General features: G+C 41.3%; 1 protein-coding gene across 1 annotated transcript; it reads right to left on the bottom strand.

Annotated features, from left to right (window-relative positions):
- Positions 1–17659: 17659 nt before the first annotated feature.
- On the bottom strand, positions 17660–18376 carry LOC119279958 (E3 ubiquitin-protein ligase RING1-like). The gene has a single exon (XM_037561000.1). It carries the CDS (start codon positions 18374–18376, stop codon positions 17660–17662), a length of 717 nt encoding a protein of 238 aa, XP_037416897.1.
- Positions 18377–19112: the final 736 nt, after the last annotated feature.

Consider the following 19112-nt stretch of genomic DNA (forward strand, 5'->3'; position numbering starts at 1 on the left):
AAACTCTATAACCACAAGTATTGCGTGAGTGTTAGGAATTATGGGAGACTACGAGATAGTTGAGTATGTGAGCTTGTTGAAAAGCTCTATTATTGACTCTTTCTGATGTTACGATAAATTGCAATTGCTTGAATGACTGAGATTATAGTTTGTTAGTTCCCAATGAATTTTATGAACCATACTTGACATTGTGAATTTCTTATTACTTGAGCATAGGAAATCATATGACAAAATCTATATATGTTCCTGTTATTAGAATGATCATGATGCCCTCATGTCCGTATTTTATTTTTAGCGACACCTCTATCTCTAAAAATGCGGACATTTTTTCGATTTCGGCTTCCGCTTGAGGACAAGCGAGGTCTAAGCTTGGGGGAGTTGATACGTCCATTTTGCATCATGCTTTTATATCAATATTTATTGCATTATGGGTTGTTATTACACATTATATCTCAATACTTATGGCTATTCTCTCTTATTTTACAAGGTTTACCATGAAGAGGGGGGATGCCGGTAGCTGGAATTCTGGCTGGAAAAGGAGCAAACGTTGGAAACCTATTCTGCATAGCTCCAAAAGTTCTGGGACTCCACGAAACAACTTTTGGATTTATTAAGAATTTATGAGTGAAAGAAATAGGCCAGGGGGCCTACACCCTGTCCAGGAGACAGGGGGCGCGCCCCCCTGTAGAGCGCGGCCCCCTATCTCCTAGGCCCCCTGGTGGGCCTCCGGCGTCCATCTTTTGCTATATCATCACTCTTTCCCTGGAAAAAATCGTGGGCAAGCTTACGGGACGAAACTCCGCCGCCACGAGGCGGAACCTTGGCGGAATCAATCTAGGGCTCTAGCGGAGCTGTTCTGCCGGGGAAACATCCCTCTGGGAGGGGGAAATCATCACCAACGTCATCACCAACGATTCTTTCATCGGGAGGGGGTCAATCTCCATCAACATCTTCACCAGCACCATCTCCTCTCAAAACCCTAGCTCATCTCTTGTATCCAATCTTGTATCAAAACCACAAATTGGTACCTGTGGGTTGCTAGTAGTGTTGATTACTCCTTGTACTTGATACTAATTGGTTTACTTGGTGGAAGATCATATGTTCAGATCCTTTATGCATATTATTACTCCTCTGATTATGAACATGAATATGCTTTGTGAGTAGTTACGTTTGTTCCTGAGGACATGGGTGAAGTCTTGCTATTAGTAGTCATGTGAATTTGGTATCCGTTCGATATTTTGATGAGATGTATGTTGTCTTTCCTCTAGTGGTGTTATGTGAACGTCGACTACATGACACTTCACCATTATTTGGGCCTAGAGGAAGGCATAGGGAAGTAATAAGTACATGATGGGTTTCTAGAGTGACAGAAGCTTAAACCCTAGTTTATGCGTTGCTTCATTAGGGGTTGATATGGACCCATATGTTTAATGTTGTGGTTAGGTTTACCTTAATACTCCTTTTTGTAGTTGCGGATGCTTGCAATAGGGATTAATCATAAGTGGGATGCTTGTCCAAGTCAGGGCAGTACCCAAGTGCCGGTCCACCCACATATCAAATTATCAAAGTACCAAACGCGAATCTTACGAACGTGATGAAACTAGCTTGACAATAATTCCCAATGTGTCCTCGGGAGCTCCTTTCTCATTATTAGAATTTGTCCAGGCTTATCCTTTGCTACATAAAGGATTGGGCCACCTTGCTGCAGTTTATTTACTTTATTTACTTTTTGCTCGTTACTATTTGTCTTATCACAAAACTATCTATCACCTACTATTTCAGTGGTTGTAGAGAAAACTGTACTGAACACCGCTTATCATTTCCTTCTGCTCCTCGTTGGGTTCGACACTCTTACTTATCGAAAGGACTATGATGAGGATCCCCTGCACTTGTGGGTCATCAATCATCATCACCGCGATCTTCACCAACACCGTCGTCATCTTCACCAACATCTCCATCACCTTCCCCCTTCTATATTCAGTGGTCCACTCTCCCACATCCCACTGTACCCTCTACTTGAACGTGGTGCTTTATGCTTCATATTATTTTCCAATGATGTGTTGCCATCCTATGATGTCTGACTAGATTTCTATTGTCCTATCGGTGATTGATGAATTGCTATGATTGGTTTGAGTTGCATGCTTTATTATTGGTGTTGTCCTATGGTGCCCTCCGTGTCGCGCAAGCGTGAGGGATTCCCATTGTAGGGTGTTGCAATATGTTTATGATTTGCTTATGGTGGGTTGCATGAGTGACTGCAACACAAACCCGAGTAAGTAGGTTGTTGCGTATGGGATAAAGAGGACTTGATGCTTTAATGCTATGGTTGGCTTTTACCTTAATGAATCTTTAGTAGTTGCGGATGCTTGCTAGAGTTCCAATCATAAGTGCATAAGATCCAAGAAGAGAAAGTATGTTAGCTTATGCCTCTCCCTCAAATAGAATTGCAATAGTGATTACCGGTCTAGTAACATAGTCAATTTCTTAGGGACAATTTCACAACTCCTACCACCACCTATCCACACTCGCTATATTTAATTTATTGCATCTTTATCTAAATATCCCCTAGTCTATGTTTACGTGCTCTTTATTATCTTGCAAACCTATCCTATTACACCTACAAAGTACTTCTAGTTTCAAACTTGTTCTAGGTAAAGCGAATGTCAAGCGTGCGTAGAGTTGTATCGGTGGTCGATAGAACTTGAGGGAATATTTATTCTACCTTTAGCTCCTCGTTGGGTTTGACACTCTTACTTATCGAAAACTGTTGCGATCCCCTACACTTGTGGGTTATCAAGACCTTTTTCTGGCGCCGTTGCCTGGGAGTCATAGCGTGGGGTGAATATTCTCGTGTGTGCTTGTTTGTTTTATCACTAAGTAATTTTTATTTGCTGTCCTTAGTTGTTTTCTATCTTTAGTTATGGGTAGGAAACGCAAAATACCAAAAAAATTAGTTGTACCTACTTCTCCAATTGTTGAAGAACCACTCAAAATCTATCACACTACTGAAGCTTTTTACTTGGATCATCTTCGATCCCTATGTGCTCGTGCTGAAACCCCAACTAGCTTAGTTGAGGGCAAATCTTTAGATGAGCATGCTTGTTATGTGCGACACCGTATATCTGAAAAAGGGAAACTATTATGGGATCAAATTCAACGTTTGCAGTGCTATGCTTGGAATTTATGTGAAATATATGATGTTACTTGTTGTTCTGAAAACCCTAAGAAACACCTTCCCTACCAATGTGAGTTTATTGATAATGGAATCATATCTTCGTATGCTAAGGGTGTTTATAATTACTATGATGTTCAACAAATTGAAGAATTTGTTGCTTTTAAGGGTGCTTTTGAAATTGCTACTTTGATTGAAAAGTATGATGCTACTCTTTACAAATCTGAAAGTTTTGCCATACTTGAATATTGTTATGATAATTATGCTTCTAATGCCTGTGTTAAACCATATATTGAGAAATTCTCCGCTGTCCAAGAAGAGACTAATATTTTGTAGGAAGCTATGGAAGAAGAAATTGATGAAACTGTGAGCTCATTGGATGAAAAAGATGATGAGGAGAGCAAAGAACAAAGGAGGAAGAGCGGATTAGCTACCCGTGCCCACCTTCTAATGAGAGTAACTCTTCAACTCATATATTGTTTAAATCCCCTTCGTGCTTACCGAAGGATGATTGCTATGATGATTTCTATGATCCCGTTGATTCTCTTGAAATATCCCTTTTTGATGATGCTTGCTATGCTTGTGGCCAAGATGCCAATATGAATTATGCTTATGGAGATGAACTTGCTATAGTTCCTTATGTTAAACATGAAATTGTTGCTATTGCACCCACGCATGATAGTCCTATTATCTTTTTGAATTCTCCCTACTACACTATATCAGAGAAATTTGCGCTTAGTAAGGATTATATTGATAGGTTGCCTTTTACCATTACATATGATGATTTTGATGAATGTAATATGCATGTGCTTGCTGCTCCTACTTGCAATTATTATGAGAGAGGAACTGTTTCTCCACCTCTCTATGTTTCCCATACTATGAAATTGCAAGAAACTGCTTATACTATGCATTGGCCTTTACTATGTGTGCATGAATTGTTCTCTTATGACATGCCGATGCATAGGAAGAGAGTTAGACTTTGTTGTTGCATGATATATATTACTTTGTGCTCACTACTAAATTAAAAATCATTGTTAATTAAAACTGGCTTTGATATACCTTGGGATCCGGGTGGATCCATTACTTGAGCACTATATGCCTAGCTTAATGGCTTTAAAGAAAGCGCTGCCAGGGAGACAACCCGAAAGTTTTAGAGAGTCATTTATTTCTGTTGAGTGCTTTCATATAGTTTAAAAACACACACAAAAAGAGGGGAACCTAAAAACTTTTTAAAAAGGAAAGTGAAAGTGAGAAAGACAAGCATTGTTGAAGTGGGAGCTAGCCTTGAACTTTGTTCATGCTCACGGAAACTTTGTGAATCTTGATTACATAAACTTTTTATCAAAAAATAATTATCCCCTTGTACAATTACATTGTATTATAAAAATAATGTGCTAAGATTTGCCTTTAGGATGTTTACGATGCTTGTTGGTTTGTACGGTGCAGAACAGAAACTTTGGCTGTAGTGCGCGATTTTACATTTTTATCTGGAATGTCAAATGGTTCTGATTCCTTTTGCACTGTCTTTCTATACCACTTTTTTAGTTTTCCTAATTTTGGTAGTATTTTTGGGGTACCATAAGTATGGTGGATGTTCAGATCGCTACAGACTGTTCTGTTTTTGACAGATTCTGTTTTTGATGCATAGTTTGCTTGTTTTGATAAAACTATCAATTTATATCAGTGGATTAAGCCATGGAGAAATTATATTACAGTAGACACAATGCGAAAACAAAATATGAATTGGTTTGCAACAGTACTTAGAGTGGTGATTTGCTTTATTATACTAACGGATCTTACCGAGTTTTCTGTTGAAGTTTTGTGTGGATGAAGTGTCTAAATGAGGAGGTCTCGATATGAGGAAAAGGAAGAGAGGCAAGAGCTCAAGCTTGGGGATGCCCGAGGAACCCCAAGTAAATATTCTAGGAGACTCAAGCGTCTAAGCTTGGGTATGTCCCGGAAGGCATCCCCTCTTTCTTCAACAAGTATCGGTATGTTTTCGTATTTGTTTCGTTTATGCATTATGTGCAAGTCTTGGAGCGTCTTTTGCATTTAGTTTTCATTTTTCTTTTATGCACCATGCTGGTATGAGATAGTCCTTGGTTGATTTATAGAATGCTCATTGCACTTCACTTAAATGTTTTGAGTGTGGCTTTATAGAATGCTTCATGTGCTTCACTTATATCATTTGAAGTTGGATTGCCTGTTTCTCTTTACATAGAAAACGCCATTTGTAGAATGCTTTGCTTCACTTATATTTGTTAGAGCGTGGGCATATCTTTTGTAGAAAGAATTAAACTCTCTTGCTTCACTTATATCAATCTAGAGAGATGACAGGAATTGGTCATTCACATGGTTAGTCATAAAATTCTACATAAACTTGTAGATCGCTGAATATGATATGTTTGATTCCTTGCAATAGTTTTGCGATATAAAGATGGTGATATTAGAGTCATCCTAGTGGGTGGTTGTGGATTGTAGAGACACTTGTGTTGAGGTTTGCAAGTCCCGTAGCATGCACATATGGTAACCGTTGTGTGAAAAATTTGAAGCATGGGGTGTTTCTTTGATTGTCTTTCTTATGAGTGGCGGTCGGGGACGAGCGATGGTCTTTTCCTACCAATCTATCCCCCTAGGGGCATGCGTAGTAGTAATTTACTTCGAGGGCTAATAAACTTTTGCAATAAGTACATGAGTTCTTTATGACTAATGTGAGTCCATGGATTATACGCACTTTTACCTTTCCATCATTGCTAGCCTCTTCGGTACCGTGCATTGCCCCTTCTCACCTCGAGAGTTGGTGCAAACTTCTCCGGTGCATCCAAACCCCGTGATACGATACGCTCTATCACACATAAGCCTCATTATATCTTCCTCAAAACATCCACCATACCTACCTATCATGGCATTTCCATAGCCATTCTGAGATATATTGACATGCAACTTCCATCATCATCATACACATGACTTGAGAATTTATTGTCATATTGCTTTGCATGATCGTAAGATAGCTAGCATGATGTTTTCATGGCTTGTCAATTTTTTATGTCATTGCTATGCTAGATCATTGCACATCCTGGTACACCGCCGGAAGCATTCATATAGAGTCATATCTTTGTTCTAGTATAGAGTTGTAATATTGGGTTGTAAGTAAATAAAAGTGTGATGATCATCATTATAGAGCATTGCCCCATGAAAAAAGAAAAAAAAGAAGAAAAAAGAAGAAAAAAAGAAAAAAAGGAAAGGCCAAAGAAGCCTAAATAAAAAAAGGGGGCCAAAGAATCCCACCGAAAAAAAGAAAAGAAAAGGGGCAATGTCACTATCCTTTTTCCACACTTGTGCTTCAAAGTAGCACCATGTTCTTCATATAGATTGTCTCCTATGTTGTAATTTTCATATACTAGTGGGAATTTTCATTATAGAACTTGGCTTGTATATTCCAATGATGGGCTTCCTCAAATGCCCTAGGTCTTCATGAGCAAGCAAGTAGATGCACACCTACTTAGTTTTCAGTTTGAGCTTTCATACACTTATTGCTCTTAGTGCATCCGTTGCATGGCAATCCCTACTCCTCACATTAAAACCATTCAGTTGCGCATCAAGGGCGCTTTCTCGCAATGTCCACATCGGCACAAGGAGACGAGCGATTCGCGACCTGCTCGTTTTCTGCGGGGCTCTTGCTGGGCTTTCGTTGGGAAGAATAACAAAAGGGGAAAATGACATCGTACACGTCACTAAGGGGATTGGGCAGCGACTCTTCCTCTCGTCTCGCCTCCGAGCTAGGTTTAGCGCCGCCGCCGCCTCCATACCTGCTGCTCTGTCGTTGCGCATCGGAGGAAGGGCCCCTGTTCAGACCCGCTCCTTCCCTGAGTTAGGCCGTCTGCACGCCGCCGTCGTCCTCGTACCTTCGTACGCGGTGCTGGAGAGACGGGTGAGGAGCTCGAGCAGTTCGTGCATTCATCCCTCTCCCCTCGACCATCGAAGTTACTGCGACAAGATCCGCCACCTCGTCGACCCACCCCGACCCACCTCCTGGGGCGCATCTCCTTCCACCGCCACCACCTCCTTGAATGACTGCCGCCTCGAGGGGATCACCAAGATGGCCGATCTAGTGCGCCCCTTCCCACCTCCCCTCCCTTCGCCGCTCGCACTCGTCCTCTAATGGGTCTCCATCGCGCCATCTCTTCCTTGTTGATCTCGATTGCTGCCTCCGCCTCATCTCTTCTCCACGGGAACAACAGATGGCAACAAGGAAAGTGGCTCGGCCCAGCCATGGCCATGTTGCCGCCATTAGTTGTTTTCTTCGCCCTTCCCTCCGAACTCCTTCTGATTCCTTCATAATTTTGTAGCTAGGGTTTGTGTGTCCAGTCCACAAGATATCTTACACCAACGATTGTTTCCATAAATCTATGTTTGCTATGGAGTGGTTTTGGGTACCCGTAAGATTCTTACACCAGCAACTAAAGTGACCAAGATTTGTCTTCATAGAATCCAGGGCTGCTATGGAGTGTTATTTTTCCTGCTGAGTGTACAATTTATTATAAATATTATACGATGAAGTAACAAAGTTCAAAGTGGCATATGATCAGATATTCAGATTCCCTTTGCAGGTTAAACTCTATACCAGCAAAAAAATGTTTTAGAGTATATCTCCAAGATTCTCCATTTAAGATATTATAATTTCAGTGATGATGCCTTATTTCAGGATAATTGGTGTTGTTTTTGCTGCAGCTCAGGCTGGATTTTGGATTGCAAGGCTAAGCAGGTCATCTAAATTGGTATGCTTACATAGAACTCTTTCTGTATTAGTTCTTTTGCAATCTCATTCTATCTGACCAACAAGTTTAGTGACACAAATGCAGAAGGTGAAAAGAAGAAATATATAAACCACATTGAGAAGTTAGTCCAATGAATGGGATGGGAGCCCTTCAAAGTCACATATACAAGCGATTTATGTTCAAGCTTTATACGAGCAGGCAATTGAGTTAATCGGAAAGGGGATAGCCTATGTGGATCATCAGGTTCATTTTCTATTCTCCTTTCTTTATCATGGTATAATATGAAGTTTGAAAGGAATAGACATGTATATCGAGTCCTTGACAAATAAGTAAAGGCTAACTGGTATATGATGCTAGATTTTAGAGCAAATCAAGAAATACAAGGAAAAGAAGATGGATAGTATAGTTAATCTGTTGCACACATCTAAAATTGTTGGATGATTTCATTTTTTTAGTTCCATAGATGGGATTCAAATATTTACATGCATGATATATCACATATTTTAGAATATGCTTTTCCTTGTCTCCTTATTATGCTAATTGGGATTCAAAAAGAGAATCCATGACACATGTCCTTTGTTCTTTCCATTTTTTTCTAGGAGTTCTTTCAATTCTCCTATGCTTGGGATCTGTTTGATTGATGGACCTTAAAGCTCATGCGATAATACATGAACTTGTCAAAAGGTGCACATTCTAAATCAGTAATCGTGCTTCTACATTAAATTATACATCTTTGGATGGATCACTATTTACTAACTACTGAGTCATAAGCACCAACGTTTGGGGCGTGTGTTAGTATCCCTGTGACTTGGCATGTGCAGAAAATACACCATTTCTCTTTATTTGCATCTGTTCATGACATTCTTTTGTCGTCTTGATACTTCATAAGTAATCTGACAAAGTCTAGGTAGTTGTTTTACTCTTTGTTGAATTCATTTTTTATTGTGATACAAAGGAAATGATGTAAATCATTAGGATTCTCCAAGAGTAAATCAGAATGCATGCTTCATATAAAGGCTTGGTTGATCTTAATAAAATTTCACTATCGATGTTCTATTCTTACATAGTTTTGTTCGAATTCTTCTTACATACTTCAGTTTTGGTGTGTTGCCTGCTCATTCTTCTTAAATAGTTTAGTTTGAATTCTTTGCCTTGCTGATAGTATTTATATTGGCAGAGTAAAGAACTAAGCACTTGTCCTCTACGCACAAAAGCTAGATAGAGATTCTTTTGGTTGCTGCAGCGCATGCAATTCTATACGAGTATGTCACCAACTGGTTCAGATTGGATGAGTCCATGTACCATTGAGATCTCAATGACTACTACGATAGCACCGGTAAGGTTCATGCTTTTCGATTTCTCCTGTGCAGTTTCCCTATAACTGTGAGGAATCGAATTCCATCTGTGTCTTGGTTGTCATTCTTACAGTTTGATATTAGAGCTTCATAGTAATTACAGTCTTTATTTTTATGATGAAGATTTGGTGGGTGAATTCTATCTGTGGTTGACGTTGCTGTTGTTATATGTTGAGGTTTTAAGTGTTGATTGGTGTCTTGTCAATTTGATAGATGCTCATAGATGTCTCCTTTACCGTATGTGTGGTTATTGATTTGGCTCTAATATGTATATATACGATGTGGTGAATATGTACAAATGGTTTAGGTACATGTGGTGCATGGTGCCTACTGCCAAACTAAAGTCGATCTCATCTTGTAATATCCGTAAAGCTGGAAGACGGAGATAACTAGGCCTGCAACACAAGGCAAAAATAGATGCCTAATCACACCTTTTGGCTCCTATAGGAATGATGAAGAATTTTCTTGGGCCAATATGTACACTAGGCTTGTCGTATTGTCTAGAGTAGCATACTTTGAAGCTTATGTGAAGTTGTTCCCTTGTTCTAGCTTTGACAAATATGATTGACAAGCGGGTGAAATGACAAGTTTGAATTTGCTGTTATGTTATTTGCATCATTCAAGGGCTCGTGTCACTAATCTCATGCTAACCTTTAACCTTCAACATATGTTGAAAGCCAAAGATGGCACCAGAGAGATAGGAGGTGTGTTTGGGAATAGGGTAGAAAAAAGCATAGTACTAGCGTTTTACTTACATTTCAAACTAGATGTCTTTGATACCATACTTGATTTGTATATATAAGAGCATGTTTGTTTGATAATAACCTTCTTTCATACATCATCCACTTGCTCATTTTTGTTATCTATTTTGGTTGACTTGTATACCTAGAGGTATATCCTCTTCCTGAACATATGTCAACTGTGTGATTTATCTACTTATTGTGGGATTTCACATCCAGGTTCAGCTGCTACCAACATAAATGTGGCTATGTTGGAAGATGATACAGGAAATGTTCATGCCGCTCTAAGCCATTTGCACGAAGCACTATTATTGGTAGTTACAGAAGCTGGCACTTACATGGGTGCATGTTGGTGCCTTCTACAGATTAGGTTCATGTTTATCTAATGCAAATTTTGCTACCTATATGGCGCAAGATTGCTTTGCAATTCTCTTGGACACTAGGATTGATTGTGTTGCTTGGTTCTGGTATCTAAGGATCTCTTGTGCTGAAACATTGCGGTGCTTTGCCAAGTGTTTGTGGTTCTTTTTTACTTGTAAAGAAAACTTACGCTAACAATCGTTAGTTCATTGGGGCACATGAACCATAGTGAACATTGGTTAAGATGAACACATTGACATAACGGCATTGATGTTTGATGTATGTATGTTTGTATGGTCCGCGATGGTGGCATGAAAAGTGAATCAAGTTGGTAGACAATCTGAGATGATGGTTGGTTTGATATTATGGAGATGGTCACTGTAGAAGTGAAATTTAATCTATAGTAATGGATGTGTCTGATACAATACTGGCAATGTCAGTATCATAGTGTTGTATGGAGTAGCAGAGGGAAATGTGTGGTGTAACATGGTTGAGCGAGCCAGGACTTTCTGGTCTTTTGCTATTTGTAAATAAATTAGCTGATTTTATCTTGATTCTAAATTTCTAATACAGCTACATATGTACATACTGCTATGGGACTTCATATTGTCAATTTTCTTATTTTAGTTAAGTACTGCATTTTAGATGTGCACTATGCTTGGAGCAACTAACACCACGAGGACCATAAGATTTTGTGATTTATACCAAAAATTGTTCCATGTTACTTGACAATTAATGTGTATGAACTCATGTGAATATAGACACCCTAAAGGTGCAATGAGGTGCATCAGCAAGGCCAGTGTGCCACAAGTATGCACTCAGGAGGCCCTCCATTGGCGGGCCCCAACCACTAGTTGACATTAATTGATGGGCATCTCCATAGCCCGTTGATTAGCTGCGTCGATGTGAGACTTTCTCCCTTTTTGTCTTCTCCACATAACCTCCATCATTATATTCTATTCCACCTATAGTGTTATATCCATGGCTTGCGCTCATGTATTGCGTGAGGGTTGAAAAAGCTGAAGCGCGTTAAAAAGTATGAACCAATTGCTCGGCCTGTCATCGGGGTTGTGCATGAGGGGGGCATTTTGTGGGACGAAAATGAAGCATGGCCAAACTATATGATTTTGTAGGGATAAGCTTGCTTTGGCCTTGTTGTTTTGAAAATACATGATTGTTTTATTGGTACGCTAGAAGTATTATTGTTTTTATGTCAAATGATAGACTATTGCTTTGAATCACTCGTGTCTTAATATTCATGCCATGATTAGACATATGATCAAGATTATGCTAGGTAGCATTCCACATCAAAAATTATCTTTTTTATCATTTACCTACTCGAGGACGAGCAGGAATTAAGCTTGGGATGCTGATACGTCTCCGTCGTATCTATAATTTTTGATTGTTCCATGCCAATCTTCTTCAATTTTCATATACTTTTGGCAACTTTTTATACTATTTTTGGGCTAGCATATTGATCCAGTGCCAGTTCCTGTCTGTTGCATGTTTTATGTTTCGCAGAAAACCAATATCAAACGGAATCCAAATGGGATAAAAACGAAGAGAGAATTATTTTGGAATATTTGGGATTTTCTGGAGGAAAAATCAACGCGAAATGGTGTCCAGGGTGGCCACGAGACAGGGGGCGCGCCCTCCCCCTTGGGCGCGCCCTGGACTCTCGTGGGCCAACCGTAAGGAGGTTGACGCTCTTCTTTTGCCACAAGAAAGCTAATTTTATGAGAAAAATCTGGGCGAAAGATTCACCCCAATCGGAGTTACGGATCTCCAAATATAAAGGAAACGGTGAAGGGGCAGAAACAGAGAACGCAGAAACAGAGAGATAGATCCAATCTCGGAGGGGCTCTTGCCCCTCCTAAGCCATGGGAGCCAAGGACCAGAGGGGAAAACCTTCTCCCATCTAGGGAGGAGCTCAAGGAAGAAGAAGAAGAAGAAGGGGAGCTCTCTCCCCCTTGCTTCCGGTGGCGCCGGAACGCCGCCGGGGACCATCATCATCACCGCAATCTTCACCAACACCGCCGTCATCTTCACCAACATCTCCATCACCTTCCCCCTTCTATATTCAGCGGTCCACTCTCCCGCATCCCGCTGTACCCTCTACTTGAACATGGTGCTTTATGCTTCATATTATTTTCCAATGATGTGTTGCCATCCTATGATGTCTGAGTAGATTCCTATTGTCCTATTGGTGATTGATGAATTGCTACGATTGGTTTGATTTGCATGCTTTATTATTGGTGCCGTCCTATGGTGCCCTCTGTGTCGCGCAAGCGTGGGGGATTCCCGTTGTAGGGTGTTGCAATATGTTTATGATTTGCTTATGGTGGGTTGCGTGAGTGACTGAAACACAAACCCGAGTAAGTAGGTTGTTGCATATGGGATAAAGAGGACTTGATCCTTTAATGCTATGGCTGGGGTTTACCTTAATGAATCTTTACTAGTTGCGGATGCTTTCTAGAGTTCCAATCATAAGTGCATACGATCCAAGAAGAGAAAGTATGTTAGCTTATGCCTCTCCCTCAAATAGAATTGCAATAGAGATTATCAGTCTGTAACGTAGTCAATTGCTTAGGGACAATTTCACAACTCCTACCACCACCTATCCACACTCGCTATATTTACTTTATTGCATCTTTATCTAAACAGCCCCTAGTATATGTTTACGTGCTCTTTATTATCTTGCAAACCTATCCTATCACACCTACAAAGTACTTCTAGTTTCATACTTGTTCTAGGTAAAGCGAACGTCAAGCGTGCGTAGATTTGTATCGATGGTCGATAGAACTTGAGGGAATATTTATTCTACCTTTAGCTCCTCGTTGGGTTCGACACTCTTACTTATCGAAAACTATTGCGATCCCCTATACTTGTGGGTTATCACATACCACATCACCTTCGCAGGAATCTTCTTCCTGGGCCGCTCGCCCTCGACATCACCAGGGTCATCGTGGCTGATCTTATAGCGTAATGCACCGCATATCGGGCACGCGTTCAAATCCTCGTACTCATCGCGGTAGAGGATGCAGTCATTAGGGCATGCATGTATCTTCTGCACCTCTAAACCTAGAGGGCAGACAACCTTCTTCGCTTCATACGTACTCACAGGCAATTCGTTGTCCTTTAGAAGCATATTTTTTATCATTACCGGCAACTTTCCAAATCCCTTGTCAGATAGACCATTCTCTGCCTTCCATTGCAGAAATTCCAGTATGGTACCCAGCTTTTTCTTGTCACCTTCGCAATTCGGGTACAACAATTTCTTATGATCCTCTAACATGCGCTGCAACTTCTTTTTCTCATTTTCACTTGCGCAGTTTCTCTTTACATCGGCAATGGCCCGACCTAGATCATCAGCGGGCTCATCTGATGCCTCTTCTTCAGCTTCTTCTCGCATGGCCGGCTCAGCTTCTTCCCCCAATGTTGTATCATCGTATTCAGGGAACCCATGGCCAGGATAGCTATCGTCATCCTCTTCTTCTTCATTGTCTTCCATCATAACCCCTCTTTCTCCGTGCTTGGTACAAACATTATAGTGGGGCATGAAACCGGACTCAAACAGGTGGACGTGAATGGTTCTTGAGTTAGAGTAATTGTGACCATTCTTACATCCAACACATGGACAAGGCATAACACCATCCGCCCGCTTGTTTACCTCAGCCGCAATCAAAAAAGTGTGCAGGCCATCAATGAACTGGGGAGAGCATCGGTCATTGTACATCCATTGCCGACGCATCTTCATTACACACCACTGAATAGACCAAATTAATACAAGTTCATACATAAAGTTCATATACAACACTTAAATGCAACATACAAATAACTCTCTAGCTAAAAAATTTAAATGCAACAACAAATGCGATCAAGATCGCAACTAAGGTAACAATTGATCCAACAGCATAATGATACCAAGCCACACTATCAATGGCATATTTTCTAATCTTTCTAATCTTCAACCGCATTTTCTCCATCTTGATCTTGTGATCATCGATGACATCAGCAACATGCAACTCCAATTCCATCTTCTCCCCCTCAATTCTTTTCAATTTTTCTTTCAAATACTCGTTTTCTCTTTCAGCTAAATTTAACCTGTCGACAATAGGGTCGGTTGGAATTTCCGGTTCACATACCTCCTAGATAAAAATATCTATGTCAACTTCATGGGAACAATTTGTCATCAACACGAAATGCAACAAATAGTTTTAAAAGAGAGTATACGACATCTGAATCATAACATAGACGAGGGCCGGCGGGGACGGATATCAAAACGATGGCACTATGTATAACAAACAACGTATGGGTAAGATAATTATACAAGTAACTATATATCTAAATCACACAAACAAGATTTTTTTTATATATAAAAAAGATAAGAACAAGAGGCTCACCACAAGGTGGTGCCGGCGACGGGTCGGTGCGGACGATCGACGGTGGTTACGACAGAGACGAGACGGCACTAAGTAAACCTCACCTACATATGCAAACTAAGAGTTATTTTAAGCTTAAATTGCATATAAATCAAATATACTACCACATATAATTCCTCCCAAATTACTAAAACCCACAAATTAATCACTATATAAAGCATTGCAAGAGCTAATATAGCAATGAGAGATGAAAGGACAAAGTTGCTAACCTTTGTGATCACTTGAATGGATGGGGGCCTTCAAATCTTGACAAAATTTGGGAAAAATGTGTGATGAGCTCGAGGGGAGAAGAGGAAGAACAGAGAGGAGAGGAGAGGGGAAAGGGGGAAGAACGGAGCGAGCTGGACGAAGGGTTTATATGCAGGACGACCTATAGTACCGGTTCATGGCACGAATCGGTACTAAAGGTGCTGGACGGGCCCCAGTCTGACAACATCCTGCCACCACATCCTTTAGTACCGGTTCGTGGCACGAACCGGTGCTAAAGGTTCGCCACGAACCGGTACTAAAGGGAGCGGCCCGCCTAGCCATTGGAACTGGAACTAATGATCACATTAGTGCCGGCACAGTTTCAAACCGGGACTAATAGCTGCACATTAGACCCTTTTTCTACTAGTGCCACCCCACGCCGCCCAAAGTAGCTCCCAGGTCGGAGAAGCCGACGGAGCCGTCATCTTCGAAGCCTGCGTCAGCGAATCCTGAGATGAAAGAGAAGGGCACATCAGAGAATTCGATGAAAGAGAAGGGCAAGTCCGAGAAGCTGGCGAAGCAAAAGATGAAAGAGAACGGCAATGGAGCCGGTCGCCATGGAGAGAATCCTCCGGTAACGAGCGAGATCCTTCTATTCTGTATACTCCATTCTTCCCAAGTCTAATTTTTTGCATGCAATCCCATAATTTACGGCACACTTGATCATGGATGCCTTCCTCTTTTAGTTTTTAGTCGTGAATGCCTCTCTGTAATGAAACTTGCGCTAATTTTTGTGCTGGAAAGTTCTACGCTTAACGATATGGATAGGAGGGACTAGTAATTTAACTTTGTTTAAAACCAGCAACCGAATCAACAAAATAATTGTAGTACTCCTAAATGGCTGATCAAATACGCAGTAGACATAATACAAAGTAGTTTTGTACGTAAGTTGTTTTCTCTTTTTGTTGATTGGCCTGTTTTACACTAAACGTCTAGAAATTCAAGACTAGTGTTTGTAGCTAATTTGTTCACTGTGAATCTGTGGTAACTGGGCCAACTTGTCAGTTATGCGCGTTCCAACGGTCACAATGTATGTACTATACATACATTGTATGTACTATATTAAATTTTAGGCTCACATGTTTCAGTCCATGTCAACAATGTTAGGCTGCTTGATGATGCCTAGTTGTGTTTTTGGTTGCTCGAGTCAACTATGGTCATGTTTACTGGACATCATGGTTATCGTCTCTGTTTATATGCCTTAAAATTTGGAAATTGCTAATTTTTTAGCATAGGCTTTCTAAATGACGTTCAAGTTGACTGGAGAACATCATATTGATTCGACTTATGCAAGTTCTTAGTCTCTAGTCATTGAAACTGTTGGTGATTGCCCTTAATTTTGGATGGTCTTTACTATAATATTTTTTTTGCATGGACAAAAATCAGAGAGGCGAGCTTGATCCTTTATTTTGTCATGCCACTTTCTGTTGCTTCTTTCGTTATGCTACTCAAATACAATCAGTGTGGTTACTCTTTGTAGATCCTTTCGGGATTCGTGCCAAGAGCATTTGAGCTCGAGCTCAGATTAGGACTTTCAGGAACAATGTATAGATACTGAAGTCTCAAGCCCATGCCAATTCCATTTCTGTTCTCAACGAACTTGATAGATAATAACTGACTGAAACAGAAAGTGACAAACTTAAAGATAATAACTTAATGTTCCTTATTTTTTGAGAAAAATAACTTATCATTTCTGAAAAAAAGAATAGATATATTTTGTTTGAGATGAAAAGAATAGATAGATAGATAGATAGATAGATAGACTAATCGATAGATAGAATTTTTATGATAAAGGGTGAGATAGACAGACAGATAGATAGATAGATAGATAGATAGATAGATAGAGGAAACTGCTAAGATTTGGGTACCGAGCATAAAAATTGGTTACCAGGGGCGGTAACCGCAAATCCCAGTACACCATGAGAAGCCGTCTTACCGGGCTGAAAATTCTAAAATTTTGAATTTGAATTAATTTTGACTGAATTTTGGATGAATTTTATCCAGAATCAAAATTCATTTAAAATAATTGTTTGGTAACTGTCCGGCATTTTTGGTTACCGTGGTAACCAAATACCTCAGTGCCCCACGAGATTTTCTTTCATCCGGGGTCCATTACCTTGGTCGAGTGAATAATATGTATAGCTGGTTGGGGTCTGGTCTTTCTGATACCTTTAAACTATGTGAAACTGATTGTGACCGTATTATTTGAATAACACAAGTATCTTTTTTTTGGCGAGAAAATAATACAAGTATCTCCCATGCAAAAACATGAGTGAATGTATAGCCAATCTTTAAAACTAGAAGGCTGGAACAATGGATATAATGAAGTCTCAAGCCCAGCCCAATTCCATTTCTTTTAATTACCAACGAACTTAACAGATAATATAACTGACTCAAACTGAAATTGACACACTTAACAGATAATATAACTTAACAGATAATATAATAGCTTGGCACTCTTTCTGGAAAAATAATAGATAGATAGAGGAAACTGCTAAAAATTGGGTACTGCTTGGCTGCCTGGCTAGGCCTTGAGACTTGAGTCCCACATCTCCCCTGTGCACTACAGGTTGAGAAACTCCGGCAGAGCGCAGAGCCTCACGTCGCCACGGCACATCGGGCAAGTTGTCTCCTTAGAAAACCATGTGGAAATGCACTGGCTGTGGAACGGGTGCTTGCACGGCAGCTCCACGGCGGGCTGTCTTTCCAGCTCCAGGCCATCCAAGCAGATCGGGCAGTCGTCGGCCCTCTTGCTGCCGCCCAGCTCCCACTCCTTGCAAGCCATAAGGAGGGCCAGCTCGCCGTGTATGAACCGCCGGTTCACCTCCATCGCGAAGCAGAAGGTGAAGCCGTAGCTGGCGTCGTCGCCGTGCGCCAGGCGGACGATCTGCGGCACGACGTCCGCCGGCACGACGGCGTCCCACTCGTCCTCGGGAAGGTCGAGCGCCCGGACCTGCGGCAGCTCCGCCAGCATCCCGCGGAGGGCCCAGCGGCAGGCGCCGTCGCTCTGGAGCGTGGAGAGGTCTCTGACGAGGAATGTGGTGGTGGCGGTGTCGCTGCCATCCCAGATGTACTCCTGCTCCAGCACGTACGGGCGCTGGCCGTGCCCGCGGAAGTCCAGGGACCGCTTCACGTAGCACGTCACCATCACCGCGAACAGGTAGCCGGTGTTGGCCGGCGCGGGATCCTCGGAGAAGCAGATGGTGGTCGCCTCCACCTGGCGCACGACTACTGGGCCAGCGACGGCGGCGAGGCCGGCGGCATGCTTCGACATCGCCATAGCTGCACCGGGCTGATCCGAAGTGGCAAAGTGGTAGATGGTGTTGGTCACCGGGCGGTCGGCGGCGCTATATGTAATCGACTACCGGGCGGCGCGGGCGCGTACCGCTCTTATCACTCGGAGAATGCTTCGCGCCCGCGGGAATTTTGAATTGTTTTTCTTTTTAGGAAACAAACGCGATGCAAACCAAACTATTCCCCGTTTCACACGGCCAGTCGGAGAATGCTTCGCGCCCGCGGCATTTAGCGCAAGTGAACCCAGCTTCACCTCAAGCACCAGTAAAATGGGCCGGATATTTGCGCGGCCCATTAGCATATATGTTTTTCTACTTCCAAAATAGCATTTTTATTGTCTTTAAAGTATATAAAATATACTTCTTTCGTCCCATAATATAAGAACATTTTTGACACTTCTTTAAAATATACATTTTAGTGTTCGGTGTGATGGATGATATATAAAAAGTAATAACAAATCAAGAGAAAACATTTCGTCTAACTCATTGTTTTTTTCATGGTAATACGTGTCTCATTTATATCATAAGTATCATAGTACAAGTCACGTACATACCGACCTCACAAAACTGAAAAGACAACAGAACACTAGCCTTTGCACCCAGAAACACCAGCCAAGAATTAAAATTACAACCAAGACCAAATAATCCTCTGAGCTTGACACCAACGCCCGTCACCTGCCTGTGGCACCACCATAGCAGCCACCAAAGGAGAAAATGGCGGAT

This window comes from Triticum dicoccoides, chromosome 3B, assembly GCF_002162155.2.
Source record: "Triticum dicoccoides isolate Atlit2015 ecotype Zavitan chromosome 3B, WEW_v2.0, whole genome shotgun sequence".
Taxonomy (NCBI): domain Eukaryota; kingdom Viridiplantae; phylum Streptophyta; class Magnoliopsida; order Poales; family Poaceae; genus Triticum; species Triticum dicoccoides.